This window comes from Idiotropiscis lumnitzeri, chromosome 15 (assembly GCF_059441095.1).
Source record: "Idiotropiscis lumnitzeri isolate Australia: NSW breed Sydney's pygmy pipehorse chromosome 15, RoL_Ilum_1.0, whole genome shotgun sequence".
NCBI classification, from domain to species: Eukaryota; Metazoa; Chordata; class Actinopteri; order Syngnathiformes; family Syngnathidae; genus Idiotropiscis; species Idiotropiscis lumnitzeri.
Genome location: NC_142405.1, coordinates 5,834,546 through 5,856,412, shown reverse-complemented (window position 1 = coordinate 5,856,412; position 21,867 = coordinate 5,834,546). Strand labels below are relative to the sequence as shown.

Sequence of the window (21,867 nt, the reverse complement as noted above, 5' to 3'; positions counted from 1 at the left end):
CATTATCGGCTGGCGGACAACTTCTGCTTTGCGAGCATATTTACGATCCCCCTTCGCTCGCCACCCTTTTCCACGGCTTCCCCATCATCAACACGTTTGCACGTTTTTTTTTTCCTCCCGTGCGCTTGCCGTTCCCACGGAAGCATTTGCCTCGCTGAGGACGGCAGGATGCGGCCTCCGTCTCACAAAAAAGCCCACACATGCGGCACGTCCAAGCACATTTAGGTGTGACGGGAAGACGCCTTAGAACACACATGAGCGCAAACACCCAATCCGTATGCAGATAAGCCAACAAAATGGCACGCTGGAATGAAGAGCATGGATTTAACTGGGGCCTCCCTCAGGGGGAAATGAAAAAAAAAAATACAAAAATCAACTGTTCAGCGTGATGACGCCGCATATAACAGCGGCAGCGCTGCAACACACCATAAAAATGCCACGCACGCTCCGCAGCGAGCGCTTTTGGCTGTCCGAAGTGCTCAGCGATTGGCAAGCCGTCCAGTAGTCGTTGGCAAATGGTGTTGCAAGCCAGTTGAGCTCTGCATTAAATGCTTGAAAGAGTGAAAAACAACTTGTGGCGGTATCAAAAGGAGTGGAAATACGGTATTTCCTCCAACAGATGCTGGGTGTGTCGCTGACTTACGATCAAATATAAGCCTCCCTCAAAGAGATTTTCGTCACTTTTCCCAGATGCAAAATAGCAAATAGTTGCTGTAATTGCTCAAAGTTCAGCATACAGCATAAAAAATCTTCAAAAAGAGGATTCCTTGAAGTTTAAACATCTAACCAAACCAACTCAGCTTACCAAAATTTTCTTATTGCTAAACGCAGAATTCAAAACGCCACGGACAGGTTCAACAAACTAGTTTTGATGTTGCGGTCGAGTTATTTGAACACTGTTGGTGCAGCAACACATGTAGACGGAAAATACAATACGCACATGCAGTTTAATTTCTTTAATTTTGATACTCTTGGATGTTTTGATAAAGTGCAAAACTACAGAGTGTGGTTTTTCATATAAAAAAAAATATTGCAAAATTTATTGTTGAAGTCAAATGAATTCAAGTTTGCACTGTACAGAAGAAGATATCTCAAAAGAATTTTAATGTCTGTAATTTTCCTTTAACCACAAATACGACCCCATTTCCTTCTATTTGGACTCAAGCAAGGCGACACGAGCGTGCATTTGTACAAAAAAAAAAAAGAAAAAACACATGGTCGCCACTTCCAAGCAGCACACACGCACACAAGCCGCAAAAGCGAGATAAATAAGCCCTGCGGTTCGGCTGCGGTGCTTTATCGCAGCCGAGGGTGATAGCTGCAGTTTGTGAGGCTCACACATTCGTGATTTGCAAACGTCACTTACGGCTGAGAAAGGCCACGTGATGTACAGGAGGATAGCATAGGTCAGTTGTATTGAACTTTTCTTGAACTTTTATTTAGGTACAATTTTGATTTGACTATTATGTGCCGTACATTTTAATGGAATTATTTAATTAATTTAATAAATAATTTTATTTTTTAAATTGAAAACTCCCCTTAAAGCACATGCGGTCTTAATGCACATTGTTCATAACGGCTTACAACACTATCTAAAATATTTTTTTTAGGACTAAAACCTCTATTTCATTGGTGATGAACACGTAGGCCTACTGTGTGACTGTCTTTTAATGTTGGAGGGCAGGGTATTTTTCGGGGGGTTGAGCTGGTAAGTGAGTATAAAACGACAGTCCTAACGACTTGCAGATGGACGAAGCGTGCACGTATGCGTTTGTCATCGAGGAAATGACTTGCAGCCTGCGTGCAGACTCTCAGCATCAAAAATCATCCGAGGGCAGTGCAACTAATTGTGCTCCACGCGCCTTGGCCTCGCTCTGTTTGGTGAGCCTTTACCAACAAGATGGCCGGTGACATCACCACTGCTTGCTTCCAATGACAATTTCCGAAAAAAAAAAACAAAAACAAAAAAACGAACGAACAAGCCTTGAATTGGGCAACATGTGGCTAAAAGTGAGCACGGCGGAGGCGACACCAAGCGATCGCCTTACTGGATGTCGTCGAGACGCCACCCGTGTCGACTCTGACAGGTAGTTTGTAACGGGTGCTGAGAAATATTACAGCTGCAGAGACGAGCATAAAAATAGAATGGTGGCTTTTAACCTTTGCTCTGTGTGGAACATGCTCGAGAAAGAATTTGAAAGATCTCTTAAAGGCTGTTTGACTCAAAATACAGTTGGTCAAAAAATAACCCAATCATGGCTCTAAAAGGGGCCAACCCAACTATTTTCGAGGGCACATGCATCAACTTATGAATACAAATTTTAGGGTATTGTTGTGTGGGTTCTTCAGTTGATATATATATATATATATATATATATAATATGTTGATTGGCAGAATATTATCTTGACAAATAGCATTCGGCAAAAAAGCATAAAAATTGTTTTAAAAAAATTATTTGAAAAACATAAGGGAATTGTCATTTCTGCTGCAGCTCATCTGTGCCAGAAAAAATGAATAATGGACATATTTGTGGTATTTGAAGTCGTTGTAATGCAATGTGGACTCAGAAAGAGAAAAAGAGGAAAAAAATTCCAACACACCAACACGCACTCATACACGAAATATCCCCTGCTTGCTTTATATTTATCGTATACGTTTTTCAAACATTGCAACGCAACTACGAAACTCGCCCAACTTGTCACACTTAATCTCCGTTGACCATTTTTGCTGGGGAATATTGAAATGACGTCAGGCTTGTGCAAAAAAATAAAGGCGCATTAAGCAAGCAACTCGCTCAAAACAACAACAACAACCCCAAAAAGACGGAAGATGCAAATGCAGCGCAAACTATTTGTCCGTCACGAGTGTTTGAAACAGGTCGTGCGAGTGCAAGTGTGCAGAAATGCGTGCGGAATGCGCGCTGCAAGGTGACCGAGGCTCCTCCTCCTCGCCAGCCCCGCAGCAATAAGAACAAATAAGAAAGGCTTTTCTTTTTTTTTTTTCCTTCCTCCTACTTCTTGTTCTTTTTTCTGGTGCGCGCACTCGCCACTCGAGCGCATTCCTCGAACGTGGAGGCAGGCGCGCCAGTCCGGCTCACTTTCTGAGTAACATTTCGACCGCTTCGATTTTTTTTTTGACACAACACGCCACTTGTGGACTTTACCATTCGGATCGAAACAAAAGCCCAAACAAACGCCAAGTTGCTATAGGTAAGACTTTTCATCCGATTTTTTTTGCTGTGCATCCGGCGTGCGCAAAACGCTCGGACGCGCCGAATTTGACTTGCTGGCGTAATGATGGCGAGAGTTTGGCGTCAACGCTTCTGTTGAATAGCAAAGGTGCGCGCTGGTGGGAGCAAGAAGCCGGTGGCAAGGGTCCCCCCCTGGTCCGCTCCAGGCAAGGGGAGACTTGTAAGCACGCTTGCTCGCTCAAAACAACCGCGGGTACGTTTTGGTTTGGAGTTGGGCTGAGGGAACTTGGAGGAGCTTTGGACCAGGCAATACTTAAAAAAAAAAGTTATCAGCATCTAACACACAGATGCTCGTAACTTTGCATCATAATCAAGCGTTGCTTTTGAGGCACACAAATATGTGGGACTCTTGATGCACGGTTCCAAAAAAGGCAAACGGTGCGCAGCGTCACGCATGAATATAACACAAACCCCCACAGCAAGATGAATTTTAAAAAATCCCGATTGCCATTCATGAGCAGGCTGCTGCCGCTTCTGAAAAGCAGAAACGGCTCCCAAGCGGCATTGAGAATTTTAACTTTTGAGAGAGTCTCAATGGCAACTCCACGAGAAGAATGCAAAGAGAGAAAAGAGCAGAATGTGAGCAGCAGTGTGTTGGGCAAAATAAATGTCGTTGATGTGGATGCCAAATTGGATGGCAAAGTGGACTTGAAGCAGAAAGTCTCCCGAAAAGTGATCATTTTGGAGGTGCAAGAAGGTCAAATTCCTCGAGCGTCTCCGCTACGAAGGCAACAACATCCAATCACGCGGCAAGATTCAACCTGCTGGTGTCAACGAGCCATCGTGAGGTCGATTGCGACTTTGGGCCGATTTGGGCTTCCACCATCGGCAAACATTTCACGAAACCAGCGTGCGAGCGCTTGAAAGTAGCCAAGGAAACCACATTTGGCGAACGACGAGGCGCTCCTGCGATTTGATATCGTCGATCAACTTGTTAATTGAGTGTTGACAATTTGATTAATTGCGCCACTTGAGCACATAAACGGAGACGAAGAACGTCAACGTCACGGTTTCACGTGCGCCAAAGTCGCGCGGGGACGCCACCAACTTGTTGTCCAACTAATTTATAAGATCAGATTTCAATACAAAAACTGGCGCGAGATACACAACAACCACACACCACAACAACTTGTTGCCTGCCAGTCGCAGAATGATTATATTAAAAAAAAAAAATCCTAGTGACTAAAAAAAAAAATCAATAAAGTTACTCACAAATTAAAAAAAAAAATACATGGTCACTTATCTATCCTAAGTAATAAACAGTCACAGACAATTAAAAGAATGAATGTCTTACATAATTAATTTGTTGATTAAAGACAAAAATTTACATCAATGAACACATTTCGAGCTTGCTATTTAAGAAGCAAAAAAAAATACAAATAAAAAAAGCGTGTTGAAATCTTAATCGGCCTCAGAAGAGTCTTCTGACCACAATCCCGCAAAGCCTTCAGACAGATTAGCATCTTTGACGCAGCCCCCCCCGCCCGCGCCCCCTCCAACAAACAAAATCACATAATCCTTCCCAGGGGGCGAAACAGTAAAGTGGTCCAATCGTGACGTGCCGCTTGTTTCACAGACAGTAAGCGATGATTTTAAATCAACGAGGCCGCCCGCCACTGCGCTGCTGGGGCCTTCTCGCGGAAAATTAGCGTCACAACACATCTCAACGGTCCCATGTGGGCATTAGGCGGCTTATCGGTGAATAATGGTGGGCATGGCCGCGATTGTTCAATTTAGTCATTGAGCTCCCAACCCAAGCCGAAAAAAATAAATAAATAAATGAATAAATTATTGTGTGTTTTTTTTTTAATTAATATGTACTGTCCCTGTATACATTTAAAAAATAAATAAATACAAAATCCAAAACACCTGACGCGTTAGCATGTACGTCTCAAGCAAAACCATGCTAACGTTTGAAAACAAAATTTGACGTTAAACCCTCGAAAATGGAGTCTGGAACATCGTTGGCCGCACGCGTGAAGTCTTCGGTCTTGGCGTGTAAACGCGTCGCAGGCAAGACGGACAAAAGTTTGTTCAAATGACGTTTGGTTACGCGGAGTTAGCAAATGCTAACATGTGACTTGACACAAAGTGGATATTTTTAAAATCTGGTGCGCTTGGCCTCAAAGTGTTCACCGGTTGATGGTTGACCCTCGTTGAAAAGACCCCAAAATTGAAAGCATCGTCGAGCCGCCTTTTAACCGTTTGATACCAACGAGGATTTGAGCTTGCTCGGGTTGGAACGATCCACAGAAAGTCAACCAAAATCCCCCCTTGAAATTCCAACACAAACATCAGCGGGCGGTTGAGCGGGAGACGCACGAGGATGAGAGCGATGCGACGAGAGGGAGGGAGGATGCCCGGCCCAGAAAAGTCACCGCAAATTGCAGCGTTTTCAGCGAGGGCCCCTTATGGAAAAAAAAAAGGAGCTCTTAATCGAAAGCTGTAATTAACTCGGGGGAAACCAGACCTTTCGAGGCAAAGGCACACACAGCCGCAAAAGCGCACACGCGTAGGGATGTATTTAGTCATTCGAAGCCCTGCTCATGCAAAGTTTTTGAATATTCAAAAGTCGGTATATAGTTATACATGATTATTATACAAAATCATAAAAATACATTTGTCATATAATATGACACTAAAATCATTTTTGAGACGAACACAATCGCTCCACTTTCAAATATATCGCGATACGTATGGAATCGTCATTTATCGGAAAGACGGACAAATTCTTCATATTGTAAAATGAAACTCATGTTATGATGGATAACGTCTTGATCTCGAACCGAATTGCAATCCCACTCAATCAAACCCCGACGAATCGTTTCACTTTCAAATAAATCCGTCTCTGAATCGCATTGCATCTTTCATCGTCGTTTATCGTGAGGGGCAATCGCGACCATCATGATAGATTACAGATTTGGATTTTTCAAAGTCAAACTCATGAAACTAATGCTTTACAATGAAGACCACCCGATGAATACGTTTTTATGCGAGGTTTGCCGGAAATCGTCTTTGTTTGCCGAACGCCAAGTCCGTCCCGTCCATCTATTTGACTACTCAAGCGAAACTACGGACAACAGATCGGCCTTTGTGAGCGCCAGGTCAAATATTTAACTGCTCGCTATCAATAACTGATTAAAAGTCAAGCAAGCGAGCGCCATTAGCGAGATAAGACGGCACGGGCAGGTTGGCGACTCGTTCGTAGTTGGTGCAACGCTGCTGACGGGAGCTCCGTCGTGTCAAATATTTTGGGAGGTGGCACAGGGTGCTTGCCGTTCGAACGTCGACAACTTGAAGATTTGCATGTCGTTTGCATTTCGCGTCGGCAGGTTTCCAAGCACACACTCGGCGGCAGAGGGTTGAAGAAGAACGGCGTGTCGGAGAAACGCGGCGGTGACTCAGGCCTGATGTATGCAAAGTGAAGCGACATCATCATCGCAAGCCGGTTGAGCGAGTGGCGCGCTCGTGCTGTACGCAAAGTTTGGCTTTTGGCTCTTCGACACGCGCTTATTGTCATTTGAAACCATATCGCAATATTGTGGAAAAATTTAAATTGCAATTTCAAAAGTGTTGATAGCAGGGCAGCCGGTGCCAGCCGACGACGCAATACGTGGAGCAGCCGGTGCTCACGACGACAACAAACTCCTCTAAAGCCAACGAAGCGTCCCGTGGCGATGATGGACTTGTGACAAGGCGTCAAGTTGGCAGAGATCAGAGTAGTCGGCCTGCATTCTCGGCCCGCTTTGTCATTCGCTTTGGCTGCCAACGCTCGGCCTCTCTGACACACGCACGCACGCACCTGGAATTCAAGCACCTGACAGTAAAGGAAGACAAAAAAAAAAAAAAAACATCCGTCCTTGTTCAGCTCCAGGCAATGAACAATAGATGGCAAGAGGACAGCCATCCAAAAAGGAGCATGATGGTGACATGGATTGTTTTGATGTTTGTAGGTGACGACGTCCCGAAATCGAGCAAGGTGGAGCGACGCTAGAGGAGGACGCGAGCGACGACAGCGGGTGAGTGCATGAACAATGAAAGGCTCGATTGTGCAATTAAGGAACGCTTCATGCGTCCGGCTCCTCTGTATATTCCATATTGGGAGCGTTCCTAATTTTGTGGCCGCTGATCTGTTCAGCAAATAGTCGCTCGTTTGGATGCAGGCAGTGCTGAGCACAGATGAGTTCATCCGTTACGGACAATTTCAAATTGAGTCGTGGTTCCATTCAATTATTTCAATTTCATGAGCAATTTGAAACTAAATTCACTTTTTCATGCGTAACCACTAAAAACATTTTCAACTATTGTGCGTGACGTTACATTTTCTTTCCCTTTTCTCTAAATGAGTAATTTGAAAGTTTATGAGTAGTTATATTAATATATACCAAAAACATGAAAATATTATTTGATTAACGGAGCTTTTACCGTCTTCAAAGTGATATACTACGTGATTGTTTTTGTGACTTTTTATTGAACCTACCCGCCGTTATTTGATGAAAAACTCAACCAATTTGTTGTTTTTGTCCTCTGATCTAAAAATATGGCGCCATCTTGGTGTCAAGGAACTAAGAGGAGCATCATTTTGTCAGACCATAGCCATGTCTAATTGTACATATGCATAAATAAGAGTGTTAAATTAAAAAGACGGCAAGCTTGAGCATATATGTTGACCATGCAAAGCTTTTTCACACACACCCGCACACCCCCCAGCACACGCACACACACACGTTTATGCAATTCGGACAATGCTGCCTGGGGCGCCTGGACGCACACGGCTAACTCTCACTAATTGCTTTGGGACTTCCTCCAGCCTGGTTTTGCTCAGTGAGGAGGGGGAACGTGAGGGGGCGGGGCAAACAGAGGCACGAGAGTGTGTCGGGGAGGGACGAGGAGGGGGGGCTTTTGACTTCTGGTGAAAACACACGCACGCCTTCCTCGAGATGAGGAATGTGTAGATGGTGTGTCAGCTTGCTTCCTGGACAATATTTGCAATGCACCGCGGAAAATGTGTCGACAGGCCAGCAAAAGGCAAAAGTTTAAAATATTTTTTTTTTTCCAGCTTGGACCACACATGCACCGAAAATGTGTGTGTTTTGAGTATGAGTGGATGTAGTTTGCATCCTGGAATGCAGAACATTGTCGGTTCTATTTACGAGCAATCTTATTTGACTGAATAATTACTTATTACGATGCAATGTGCATGAACACGCAGACAAAATATTTTCTGTACGTTCTATTCTTGGAATTTTTTTTCCTGTTCAAAAATGCTTACAATGAGTGTTTCATAATTCATAAAAAAAAAGACAAGTATTAAAAAAAAAATTGTGTCGGCCGTAATCCTAACTTCTCTTAAAAAAAAAAAAAATGTAACCAACCTGCAAACTATTTGCGCCCATGATTTTCCAAACAACATCCCGACTTTCATTCTTCAGGTGACAAAATGTTGCACGGCTCCCACAGAGTGAGACAAAGTCCCCCCCCCCCTCAAAACATTTTCAACACTTGCGTATAAAAATAACAGACGATTTGAGGACAGAGCAATTATATTGAATTGTGAAAAAAATGGGTCATATTTGGACATACGAGGTTGTTGTCCACGCGTTCCAAAAGAATCAATGAAGACTTAGCTATTCATGTTAAGACGTTTGCTTCAGGGCGAATGAGGAGGAACAAACAAAAACGCACCTGAATACAAGTAAACACTGCTGAGCACTTTTTGGCAGGCCAGCACACGAAGGCTGTACACACACACACACACACACACACACACTCAGGAACGCACACGCGCGAGTAATGACGTGTTTGAGCGGATGTGTGGCTTAGAAGCAAACACACCGGCTCTTTCTTCAAATAACTTGACATTCTCGCTACAATGAGAAGGTGTCATTCATGAGCATCAAATTGTGAGCCACCCCCCCCAAAAAAGTGAGTTTGTCATGTTGTGCCTCTCTTAGTCAGTGACATCATTGCCTCCACAAAAAAAAAAAAAAAAAAGAAATCACGCCAAATCAAATGTGATGCCAGACAGAATTCATCCAAGGAACAAATTCATCAAAAGCATCACGAGAAGTCTGGAAAGTCAACTTCCTCATGATAACGCGGCTGGAAATGTGTCAAAACATGTGATGCATTTGGAGCGAAGCGCGACTAACGGATGCTTCTGAGTATCGTTATAAAATGCAACGCTTTCATGCTCAAGTCTGACAGCACATCATCGCATTATCTGCTTCAAAACATTTGGGAATATTTCACCAGCAGGAATTTTGGTGGCAGGCAAACATTTCGACTTTTTCAACCTGATTGGAACGTCGAAGTTTTGTGTTTTTTTTCGACAGGTCGTCGATGACGGATGTCTTTACACGCTCGATGGCAACGCTGGCACAGGAGCGCGATGCCTTTTGTTGACTTACGGCGACCTATCACAAACTGACTTGGACTTGCACAAGTGCTGGTCGTGCCCCCTTTGGGAATTTCCCGCCATTTCTCGCAACCTGTTTCACAATCAATCCCGTCGTGACGTTCCGATGATCTCATTTCCACGTTCATCTCGCGTCAGGAGGGTGGAAGGACTTGAAAAATCACAAACGGTTGCTCTTGGAAAAGCAAACGGGCAGAGAAGGGCTCTGCCTGAAAAACAGGTAGTGCCGCGCATTGGCACACTTGAAATTGTGCGATCCACGGAAAGGTGGGGAGGGAAAAAAAATTCCAGTTATTGTAACTCGCTTTCTGGTTATTAATAGTAGTTGCCACCTTACATAATAATTCATAAAAAGTCCACATCGTGCTTTGTCACGCAGACGTGTCACATGATCACTTTAATGCAATCATCCCTTGCCGGTTCTTCACAATTATGGCCACCTGGGGGGGGGCGGTGCGATGCTGAGGGGGGTGCATGTGACCCTGGGGAACATGCTTTTTTTCTGCCATACTCCAAATAAGTGTAATTGCACATCCAGTCCAGTAGTTGGCAGTGGCGCTCTCCTTGCCCATTGTGCGGTGTATGGTTTGTTTTGCAACAAAAATGCTATTATTTATAGTTGCGGCGGAGAGTTATTGGTGGCGTGGTGGGGCGAAACAAAAATAATTGAGACGCACCGACTTAGATGAACAAAATGAGAATAATAAGGGGCTTTAAAAAAAAAAAATGCATGCGCAAAATAATAAATAATAATAAATGGAATTGCTTCCCCAGCCTGTAAACTACGACAAGCGTCACCTTGCAGAATAAGAAGATGAAAGCAAGGCTATCATCTACAGAATATATATAAAAAAAAAAAATTAAAAAAAAAGGCACAATGGACCAAGAATACATTGCTCCTCTCGACGGTAATCCATGATAACGGCTACATTGTAAAATAGAATTAAACAAGAAAACTAAATAATCCACAGTTAAAAAGTCACAGACGGGTGCAGGCGTGATCTAAAAAAGAAATCTGTCAGTTGACAGTGGCACAGTCCAGCCTTCATTCTGCAGTGGAGTGTCGTGTTTATTCGCAGGCAAGTGCTCAGACATCACAGATTGTTGAGACATAAAGAACACGCCTGTCAGGCCATGTCCAACAGTAACCGCAGTGTCCCGCACGCAAAGTTCAACTTTGGGCTAAAGCGTCCAAAAAGGCCCGCCGCTTAAAGCTTGTCGCCCCATTTGCCGATTTTGTGACGGCTCCTTCGAGTGGGTGGAACTTGCGAGAAGCCAGCAATGCAGAACACAAAACACCTGCTTGTCAACACCAAGGAAGGCAAACAGAGAGCGACAAGACAAGTTTACAAGACGCCGGAGGACATGCACGCATGTGACACTGTTTATCTGGCGCGGGACCGACGGCCTGTCAGTCGGCCGGGCTTGCCGTCAGTCGGTGTGCCTGCGGATGACGCCTGACACGCCCAAGTTGTAGAGTTGAGCTCATGTTTCAGCAGACGACAAAAAAAAAAAAAGCCACGTGTGGTGTCCAGAGCCCACCTGAGAGTAGTTGTGCGCTATATTTTAAATTTAAGATTAATTTGAGAGACTCCACATATGAAATGGTGTGTGGCATATTTGTGATAGTAGTAGAAGAAGAAATAGAAGAAGCTAGGCTAACTGCTAACATGCAAACTCTTGACTCACTCTTACAAGTTGTACAAATGTCAGCACCAGCAACTGATTGCCAATCAAATCAGGAAGTAAAATCACTCTTTCAATCAATCTCGTCATTGGCTTCGATCGAAGGAAAGAAAAATAAAAAATTCGGCCTGATTACCGTGAAAAGGAAATTGTCGCATTTTAGTGATGCCAGCGTCGTAATCAATGTTCAAGTTTGGCAGTAGAAAAAAAAATTCAGGCATAATAATGGAGTCGTGAATCAGCAAAAATCGATCACTCGTACGCGATGATTTGCTATCGGAAATATTGAACAAGTTTAACAATTACGATAATCGGCGCTGATCGTTTTTCAAGCAAAGTGAGATCGGAAAATCACTGAACACACCTCAACGCACAGGACAGTTGCTCAGGACAATCATTTCAAGACACTTGACAATCAGGGCATTACTGACTTTGAACAATTCTCAAATTTGTATTCCTGATTATCCCGCCCGCGCAGAGGCAGCAGCATGTAGCCACTGCTCGGAAGGCGATTCCGGGGGTCATTTTGTTGCACCCAAAGAGGATGCTGCAACAAGAGGAGGAAACAGATGAAAGCCAATGTTGTCTGAGCTGGACTTTCATGTCTGTGTAACACGAGAAACCTTAGCGTGGAGATCTCAGACAAGATTAAAAAAAAAAAGACTACGACCTCAATTGTGGTCCATCTCAGGGCGGGGTGCGATGATGAAAGACATTCGCGGTAAGACGTCGCCCGCCGGACACAAACAAGAGGACGGTGAAAACTGGAGCCACTTTTGTGACCGAGACCGTATCAGATCTGGTTTTAGTTCCTTCAGACTCACTCCAAAGGGTTTTGGATTTCCCCAACGCGTGTTTTCCCAAAAACGACAACAAGAGCAGGCTTCGGGCGCGAGGAGTGTGTGTCATCTGATCTGCGAGAGTGTGTGTGTGTGTGATGTCAAACAAGGCTTGTTATCTCACAGAACACAAACTAACGGTAGAAGCTCTACACTCAGCCTGACCTTTGACCCCTAGGCACCTCCCCCAGAACTCGTCTTTCCGTAGCAAAGAGCTTTGTTGACCTTTGACGAAAGCTGATCAAATTAAAAAGCTTGATGTGCGTTTCTCACCAATTTTAGCTTCCTGACTGCACATCTTGTATTTAAGGATGTTTAAAATTCCGAATGACAATTGGAAAACCTTTCAAATGGGATGAGTTTATCCACGACAGCCTTTGACTTCATCTGGCGACCATTTTGTATCCCACCGAGTTGTTTTGCGAGGCAATCCGCCTTGCGAATGGGAAGAGAGGCGTTAGCAGTCAGCTAGCTAGCGCCATTTTAGTTAGCGCTTGTAATTCGAATAAAATAATTAGTCATCTTTAGAGCAGCTCAAAAATTAAACCTGAACATAAAAGATTGCGCCACTTTGAGTTCAGCTAAGTGAAGGCTAATTGTAAACGCACAATGATTAAGTCATAGTCTGGCTGTTCCTAATGACACGGCCGCTCGCGCAAATCTCGATGCTACACTTTACGACCGCTAATAAAAAACAACAAAAAAACAAAAAACGTAACCACAAATGAAGCCATGCTAGTAAAAATTCAGTGACGACTGACATTCTGAGGATAACAATGCGCGTCCGTTGATGAATGTTGCTAAGAAATTGACAATCAAAGCATCATTACAACTGCTGTGGTTTTCGGACGCGTACTGAAAAAGAGCCGCGAAAGCTTTCGTGGCATTTCATTAAACATGCTCGAAACAGCAAAACACATCCCATATGAACATCTATGACGATACATTTGCCACTTTTCTATTTCATTTTTTTTTTTTTCCACCCTTGTTCGATCATACAGGTACAACCGGTGACGGATCGGAATGTGAGGAATGCGCATCATTCATTAACATAGTCGACATATTCACACTCAACCCTGCGTGGCATGTGTGGGCCGGACGTACACCTGGAGGGCTGTTTCGCAAGATACTCGTAATCTTTATTTATCCTCCTTCATCCTCCCCAAATCTCGCTCGTCCGTCGCAAAAACCTCTGCCGACCCCCTTTGTCATGTTGACACGTAACCCCGCCGGATTACGGATAACAAGGGCCAGCTGTGGTGGCGGACGGTGCTGACAGTGCAGATGGGGATGGGAAAAATGGGGGAGTCGAGGAAAAGGACGGGGAAGGAGAGTCGGGGGCGGGGCCGGGGGAGGGGGATACTATTACCAATTCTGTGCTTTTTGGCTAGGTTACGTTTTCAGGAGCAATAAATATAGTCCAAGGCTTGTTATTTGTGTTAAATGCCGTTATAATCGCAGGCCAAACGGACTGCTCTGGATTTTGATTCCTCCTCCTTTACGGCGCATACCTCCACCTTTCTAAATGGTCCACCACCACCTTCTCGGCCACTTGCGATGCCAAGCGACAGTCGTATGCTGGCTGATTTTGGGCGAGAGGCGGTGTAAATTGAATAGTGGCTTCCCACGTATTGATACCGAGGTCTAATTATTGTTTTTGTCGGCATTTCCACAGAGCTCATGACGTCATCATAGCATTGCATTCATATTTAGGTCTCGGCACAGAGGTGTGACTTTTTTTTTTTTTTTTTTAAATATATATCACCTGTCTGACTCAAAAGAATTCCGACTGAGGTCGGACAGTTGTTGACATTTTCATTCCTTTTCCAAACTGTTAAGTTCAGGGATGCGTCAACTTTTCGAACAAACCCCAAGCTCGCTTTCGCCGCGTGGATGTCATGTCGTGAAACGAGTGAACTCAAGGAAGCATAAGACTGTACATTCTGCCTGAGCGCACATGCCCAAAACATTACTCCTTTGCGACTTGAAATCCCCGAAGGAGAAGGAGCCTCTTTAATGGTGTGCACTTTTCTCCCCACACTGCGACTTGGCCTGGTGCCCTCTTGCAGTCTCTTGTCCGGCCGGCAGATTATGCAAGTGCACGGCGACCGGGAACTCCTCCACACACACACGGGCGGGCGGGCATTTTCTAACCCCTCATGTCACAGCTCTCAAGATAAGGGCTCTTGACGCTCAGCTTGGAGGGACTTGATTGAAGCCCACTCCCCCCGCTCCCCCAAACCGCGGCCTCACAGACTCCTCCTTCAGTCCAACTCGCTTTGACCTCCGCTGTTTTTTCACTCCTCCTGGTTGCTTGCTTTTTTTTTTTTTATTAGTACCTCGACCAAGGTGGCTTCGTTGCTGTTTGTTTTGATTTCATACCACACCGATGAAACGATTGATTTCACAAGCGGTGAGTTTATGTACTCAACGGCAGAGGGGAGGTGCAAGATTTGTTTTGGAATAGCACAACAATATAACGGGCGCGCTACAATTTATTGATTTAATTAGATCAAAACCCGAACCAAAAAAAGTGAAACGAAACCAACAAATCATATGTTGTGCACAACAAAGTCGTCGCCTCCACATCATGGACAAAATTCAGCCAGACTGCCTCGCTAAGTGCTGCTGTTTTGATTAGCAACTGAGATAATTAGTTTATTATTATGTTTTTTTTAATGGCAAGCCAGAATTATAAACTCTACGCATTGTACTCAATCCACAATGGAGAAAAAAAATAAAACCACAGATCTGACATCTGTTTTCTTTTTCTGTTGTTGTTTTTTCTTCAAGCTGTCATTCATTCGCGAGCAGTGCCGTCCTCTCATAAATCTGTCAACTCGTAAAGTTTTTGTTGATCCCCACATGCCAAGCCCGTGACACAGACAATTGCGTTTCTTCAAGCTCAGCTGCCGGCAGTCTGAGGAATGTCTCGACGAGCGTGCAAGGAGGAAAAGAAATGACGACGAGTCAGAAGGAGGGGAGGATGACGAGCTTTCCACACCGCCTCCGAATTCCCCGCAAGCCCCCATTTCTCTCGCTCGAAACACTCCGCACTTACTTCTTCAAGACACTTGAGTTAAAAAGCACAGTCAGGAGTCACTCAGCAATGCACCTCCACACTATTGCCACTTATCTTTTTTTTTAAATGTTTTTTTTTTAAACACACCGACTGATAAAAAAAACTACAAATCATTTTTTTTTTTTTTCTTGCTGGGGGGGCGTAACAGAAAATAATTGAAACGCAATGTGGTAAACTAACGGCCTCGCTTTTTCTTTTTTGCATCCAATGAGGGCAAACGCTGTAAAGGGATCACTCGGACTCGACACATAAAACAAGGAAAAATAAGAGATGCGGGAATCTTTCCAAAAGGGGGGCTACAGTTTCAAGGAGGGCAGCGGGAAAGAAAGTATGCGGCACGAGAAGGAAAAAAAAATGCCAGGGTTGAGATGATACAGCCTCTTTTTCTCCTCCGACTCTCTGCCGCACCCTCCAGACGTTAAGACCTCCTTGAGACACGTTTAGAAATACATTTTTCATCCGGCAGGTTTACTCAACGGCGGTATGACGGCGACGTCAATAAGCGTGAAAACGGCTTTTTGGACATATAAGGTCTGATAAGAACACAACATTCCACGTGTGTTTGTGTGCGGTCTATAAAAAGTTCAGCAGAACTCGGCTCTTCATTAAAGTATGAGTACGGCGGAGACAAACAAATCCAGCAGTAAAGTCCCGAAAGTATGCACGGCGTTCAGCATGAGGAAATGGGAGCTTTTACCCTTCAGCAACACTGCCGCATTTGTCGTGCATTTGACACAATGAGACGATTGTACCTGGCGGAGGTGGAAAGACACACACACACAAATGAGTTTTCAGGTTACTCGGTGCAAGTAAAAAAAAAAAAAAAGAAATAGATAAGATAAAAAGCTGTCAAAGGATGTTGACAGATAGAAAAGAGGCCTGTTGCAACCCCTTCTCCCACTCATTCCCGAATCTGTTGAGGCAATAAGAAACTGTCAAACAAATTGTTCTTTCTCTCCTCATTTATCTTTACATCACCTTTCCATCAACCACACACACTCTCCACTTTTTTTTAACTCATTCACTGCCAATGACGGCTATAGACGTCAAAAATCCTTTTTTTTTTTTTTTTTTAACTTGGCTGGCGGTGAATAAGTTAAGCTACTACCAGTCTCGCGTCGACATCCTAATAGCAATTTTTGCAAGTCTTGGATTGGTGGCACATATCACCCGGCTGATCTTGAGTTTGTTTCCTTTGCAACCTTCTGTCGTTCGTCGTCGTGACATGAGGTGTCACGTTTCGATTACATGTCAGCAGTCGCTGAGTGTGTGCAGAACGAGGGAACTGAGAACAAAACGGTCCTGGCCAAGTCGTTCATTACACGCGACAAAGCGGTGCCACTAATATGTGGCTCAACATCAACATTTTGTTGGTTAAATTAGCACCAACGCTTGGGGAAAAACCTTGTGACAAAAAAAAAAGCCTTTGATCAAAGGCTATGCATAATTGAATCTCTGTCAGTAATCTCGCTGTACAATTTGTTAGACAACTTTGTGCTGAATCAGTGTTATGAATTTGCAAGTGATCTCATTTGGATCTTTCATGTTAGCAAAAAAAAAGTAGCTCGTAATCGGTGTGCTGCTGTTTTAGCCCATCCATTCATCTTTCAATGGCAGGTCATTGATGCTATTTCTGTTTTTTTTTTGTTCCAGACTGAGCCGTGGAGAAGAGTCGGCAAGATGAAGGTCTTTCTCACTCCGACGCTGATGCTGGTCCTCATAATTCCCCATGGCATCATGTCCAGTGAATGCCCAAAGGACTGCTCCTGTTCCACGCCGGAATCCATCTTGTGTTTCCAGAGACGTTCCGCCACGTTTCCTCAGGGAGTGCCGCCATTGACGAGGAGTCTCTACCTTTTTGCCAACGGCATCGAAGGCTTGTCCGCAGAGGACTTTGATAGCCTGGAGAACTTGGAAATGCTCGACCTGAGCCAGAACAAACTGACAGAACTTTCTGATGGGGTCTTCCTGCCACTGACCTCTTTGAAAAACTTGGACTTGTCTTCAAACCAACTCACGCGCATATCCGAGCAATGCTTCCAAGATATGGTACTGCTGGAGCGTCTTTATTTGTATAGCAACCATATCCAGACCATCCACCCTGCTGCCTTTAATGGCTTGGAGAACCTGCTGGAGCTCAAACTGCAGGGCAACAGGTTAACGTCTCTGCCTGTTCTCGCAATGCCCCGATTGCTGCTGCTGGATCTTCGTTTTAACGTCATACCTACATTGGGCCCCTCAGACCTCCAAACCCCAAATCTCGAGTCCCTCAAATTAGGAGGCGTGGGACTAACTGATCTGAATTCGGAGCTCATTGGTAGTCTGAAGAACCTCCATGAGCTGGATGTCTCAAGAAACCAACTGGAGGTTTTGCCGCCGATCCTGAAAGAAATCCGTGGGCTGATTCATCTCAGCTTGGCTGGCAACCCCATGGGTCCTGTTCATTTTCAGGACCTGAAGAACCTGGAAGAACTGAAGGAGTTGGACATTAGCAGCCTCAGCCTGCAAGCGCTCCCGAAAGAGTTTGCGCAGCTATTCCCTCACCTTAGAAAGCTGACTGTGGCAGAAAACCCCTTCAACTGCCTGTGTAGCTTAGCTTGGCTCCCAAACTGGCTGCGAGCCCAAAGCATTACCCTGGAGAGAACAGAGGAGACCCGCTGCCATTTTCCTCCAATCAATGCTGGCAAGGTAGTGGAGCGACTGGAGCACCGGGATTTTGGCTGCCCTACTACAACTACACAAACGACGACCACAGTGAGAACTACAACCGCCGTTCCTGTCACGACCTTAGAGAGTACTACTTCAGCTATTCCAATGCCCAAGGCAAATGATGACGATGCAAACAAGGAAGCCGACTACCCCTTTCCGCCGGTTCCTGCCTCCCCAAGCAGCAGCAGTATCAATTCTGATGAGGAACAGCACTTCTGCCCCTCTCACACCTGCCTCCATGGTGGCACTTGTCGTCTGGACCAGTACGGTCAAGTCCAGTGTACCTGTCCTCGTGGTACCTCTGGATTTTATTGTGAAGTAAAAAACAACGATCCCTCCTCACCCCCTGAACGCGTATCAGCGACAACGGCCACCCCGAACGCGCCAGACATCAGTTCGCGTCAGGCGACTTCCACGTCAATCCTTCTGGATCTTCACCGCTACATCGAAATGCGACCGTACATCCGCGGCATCCGTCTAACCTACCGCAATCTCTCCGGGCCGGACCGCAGGCCGATGCAACTCAGCCTGCCCGCTTCGTATCTGGAATACAGGCTCAGAGGCCTGAACCCCAACTGCACTTACACCATTTGCGTCAGTCCGCTGGGGGCCCCAAATGGCATCGACAGCGTATGCACTCAGGCGCGTACCGCCGATGAAAAAAATGCCAGCGTCACCGGAGCGCAAATAGTGAACAAGAAGATGACCACCATGCTGGTGCCAGCAATCGCCATCTTGCTCCTGATGGTGCTCATCGCAACAGCCGTGGGAGTGGTTTGCTTTGTCCGCAAGAAGAGAGCTAAAGGCCACCTGGATTTAGACTGCGAGCCGTCTCAGCTGGAGCTGGATGGCGTCAAGGCCGGCTTGGACAACGGGAACGGGGCCCTGCCTCAAAAGCAGGCCGGACTCATGATCCCTGAACCTGCCGTTCAAAATGGCAACCTGGAATATGAAGTACTGCTACTGCAGGACCATTGTATATCGAGTAAAAACTTGTCACACAAGCCTTCGTACTTTTGACATCTGGCTTAGACTTAACAAGGATTTTCACTACCAGCTCGGTCCCATATTGGCTAATACAGACTGTCGTCATTTGTCGCTTTACAACAGACGACAGAATGACAGTTATTGATCATTGCGGGAAACGATTAGTCATCCAACTGACCGTATTTGGACTTTGACTCCATGTGTGTGACATTCAGGTCACATTGCTAGACTGGTAAGCGGGTCGAAGGCCAAGTGATACCGGGAGAGGTGCCGGATTGTCATTGGTGTAAATGTACGTTCATTCAGGAGTCTGCACTAAATTGCTGTCACGCCACATTTGTTTCCATCGCCCGCGCTTCGCTGTAGGCTGCTGCTTCTCAGTACTTTCCCAAAGGGATTCATTCGTGCCTGTCCTGAAGGAGCTCATGCATAGAAGATTGAGGATAGTCTTATTGCTTTGCTGTCAACAAAGACGTGTTGCAATTACGTCTCTTCAGCACTCCTCAAGATGACTTTCGCAATATTGCGCCGAGGACGTCGCAAAAAATCCACACAGGCCGTGTCGAAAGCCGGCATGCCGACTACCCGACTCGTTTGGCACTAAAACAAAATGCTGATGTTGTATATAACTTTTATACGTCTTTTTATATCTTTTTTTGTCTAATTGATCAACTTTGTGACTGCTAACAGCCTTTTTGATCCCTACAGTACATCGTCACCTCTTGTGACAAAGTGACAGATTTAAATCTTTGAAGATTAGAAATGGTTTGGTACCAGCACGGTCAATCAAAGAGCTTTTCGGCCCCCACGGTGTCAGACAGTCTAAGTAGATGCCAGCCTGCAAGTACTCAAGACTAACTAAATCCCATTTCGCAACATTTGGACGCATGGGCCGTCACAAAAAAGGGGGGAGGTAATCGGGATTACGAGCAGGTACAAGAAAGCAGTTGACTGAACCGCTTCTGTTTTAGCTGCAGCTTAGTGCTCGCCTCGGTTACATTCAATTTGGAAAAAAAAAGTATTTATTATTTATTCTCCCTCTAAGGGACATGCCGTGTTCATTTTTTTCAATTACAGTTCACGTACAAGCAAATTTGGGCGGTAGAATGTGCGGACTTTGAGTAAAACTAGGCATCGTGCTGGATCAATCATTTTTATACTTAATGTGAATTAATATGTGAATTAATAATCCGACTGTCGCTCAGAGGAATATGGAGATTTACAAAATGGGGATCGGAGCATGTCTAGAGCAGGCAAGAAGTCACTTTGAGTGTGATTGTGAGTTATGTGCAGGGGGGCATAGATCTGTCAACATCAGTGCTTATGAACTGTCATGTTGGGACTTGCTTGGCGCTGCAAACCAGCCGCCCGTTGGACGTGCCCACATGCCTCCAGTTCGGTACATCCCAGACTCCTCTATCAACACATCTGTGAATGTCTGTTACCAGCAGTATTTTCAGTGTATAGTCAAGGGTCCCACACAAAGAACGTATTGACGCTCCAACCAAAACAAGAAGAAGAACAAAAAAGAGAAGCGATGCAACTGGAATATTTCTGTAAAACAGAATTTTGTTGAAAATGAGACCGATTTTCAATGTGATTGTAAATTACGTTTTCCCTGTTTATTTTGGGAAGTGCCTTGTTAATATTGTTGTTGTTGTTTTTTAATTATTATAATTATTGTTTGAACTCATTTGTACAAGTGGAACAAAAGTTCTATTAAATGAACATGCAAAAAAAAAAAGAGATGAGCTTGTTGTGGTTTTGCTTTTTTTTTGTAACAGCGCTGTGAGTTCGCTGACTGTTGACAACTCATTTAGTGCCATTGACGGCGAAAGACGTCAAAATGTTTTTTTTTTTTTTTTTTTACTCGGCTGGTCGTGAATGAGTCAACAAAGAAGATGACGACATTTGAAGCAGCAAACAACATTTCAGCGGACTCTAAAACGCTAACAACAATGACAACAATTCATTCTTTGATCCGGCACTATAAACGAATACCCATTTATTTTGATGACAATTTAAATAACCGAAGACGGAAAAGGCGCAGTTTTTTTCCAAACCATCTTGAACGAGACGATTTACAAGCAACTTCAGTGTGTGAACACCATCTTGAAGCTCCCGATTAGTCGGAAGCCGATTCAAACTTTTTTGCGAATGACTCACAGCAGCGCTGCGCTTTTATGAGCGACTTTTATAAAGCAACACCGTACACAAGCTGACCACCCGTATGTTTTATGACTGCGATGCGGGGAGGGAATCAAAACAGTATGCACGCACACCTACAAACAAACTCCTCCGACCTATAAAACGGGCCCCACCGAGTCTATTTGCTCATTGAACGCAAACTTCAGAGAAATCAAAACACAACGCGCACCCCCGTAGGGGGAGGCGGCTTGTATGGAAGGAGCCGGCCGGCAACAGATGCTTCCTAATGGTGAGCACATGCGAACACGGTGGAGCGAATTCAGGTAAAGAAAACACAGGTGAGGTCATGCGACAGCAACGCTTGCAGCGGAAACAATGCGCGCATTTCGCTGCACCGGCATCTGCTAATGTTCATGTGTGAAAATCGGAGAGGGGTGTGTGTGTGTGTGTGTGTGTGCTCTTTTATGCGACGCTTTCCTTAAAACAGGCTTGCTTTTTGTTCCCCTGGAGCGCAGAGCAACTCGCTCCTTTGGATGTCAGCCAACTTTGATGCCACACCACTCAATGCTTTTTATTGTTGCTGCAAGGGACACGGTGCTCAATTCTCAACGTTATAATATCAAACACACACACACACACACACAGGTTTTGGAATAAACGGATGGCCTGAAATCAATTTTCAAGCAGCAGTCGAGGGCAATGCGACAGTCCCACGCTGAGGGACGCCCACGTCTGGTCGCCACATTT

The 21,867-nt window shown here is 44.9% G+C and overlaps 2 protein-coding genes across 2 annotated transcripts in view; one reads left to right on the top strand and one right to left on the bottom strand.

The window, feature by feature from the left end:
• The window catches only part of coro7 (coronin 7), a 66,055-nt gene that overhangs the window by 15,235 nt on the left and 28,953 nt on the right, over positions 1-21,867 (bottom strand). The window lies entirely within an intron of this gene.
• Positions 3,009-20,709, top strand: vasnb (vasorin b). The gene is made up of 3 exons (XM_088317917.1): positions 3,009-3,210; positions 7,205-7,270; positions 16,930-20,709. The coding sequence occupies exon 3, from the start codon at positions 16,957-16,959 to the stop codon at positions 19,003-19,005; it is 2,049 nt and encodes a 682-aa protein (XP_088174043.1). The 5' UTR covers positions 3,009-3,210; positions 7,205-7,270; positions 16,930-16,956; the 3' UTR covers positions 19,006-20,709.

Bases quoted from the DNA above. Each gene is read 5' to 3' on its own strand.
- vasnb (XM_088317917.1), top strand. From the start codon at position 16,957: ATGAAGGTCTTTCTCACTCCGACGCTGATGCTGGTCCTCATAATTCCC.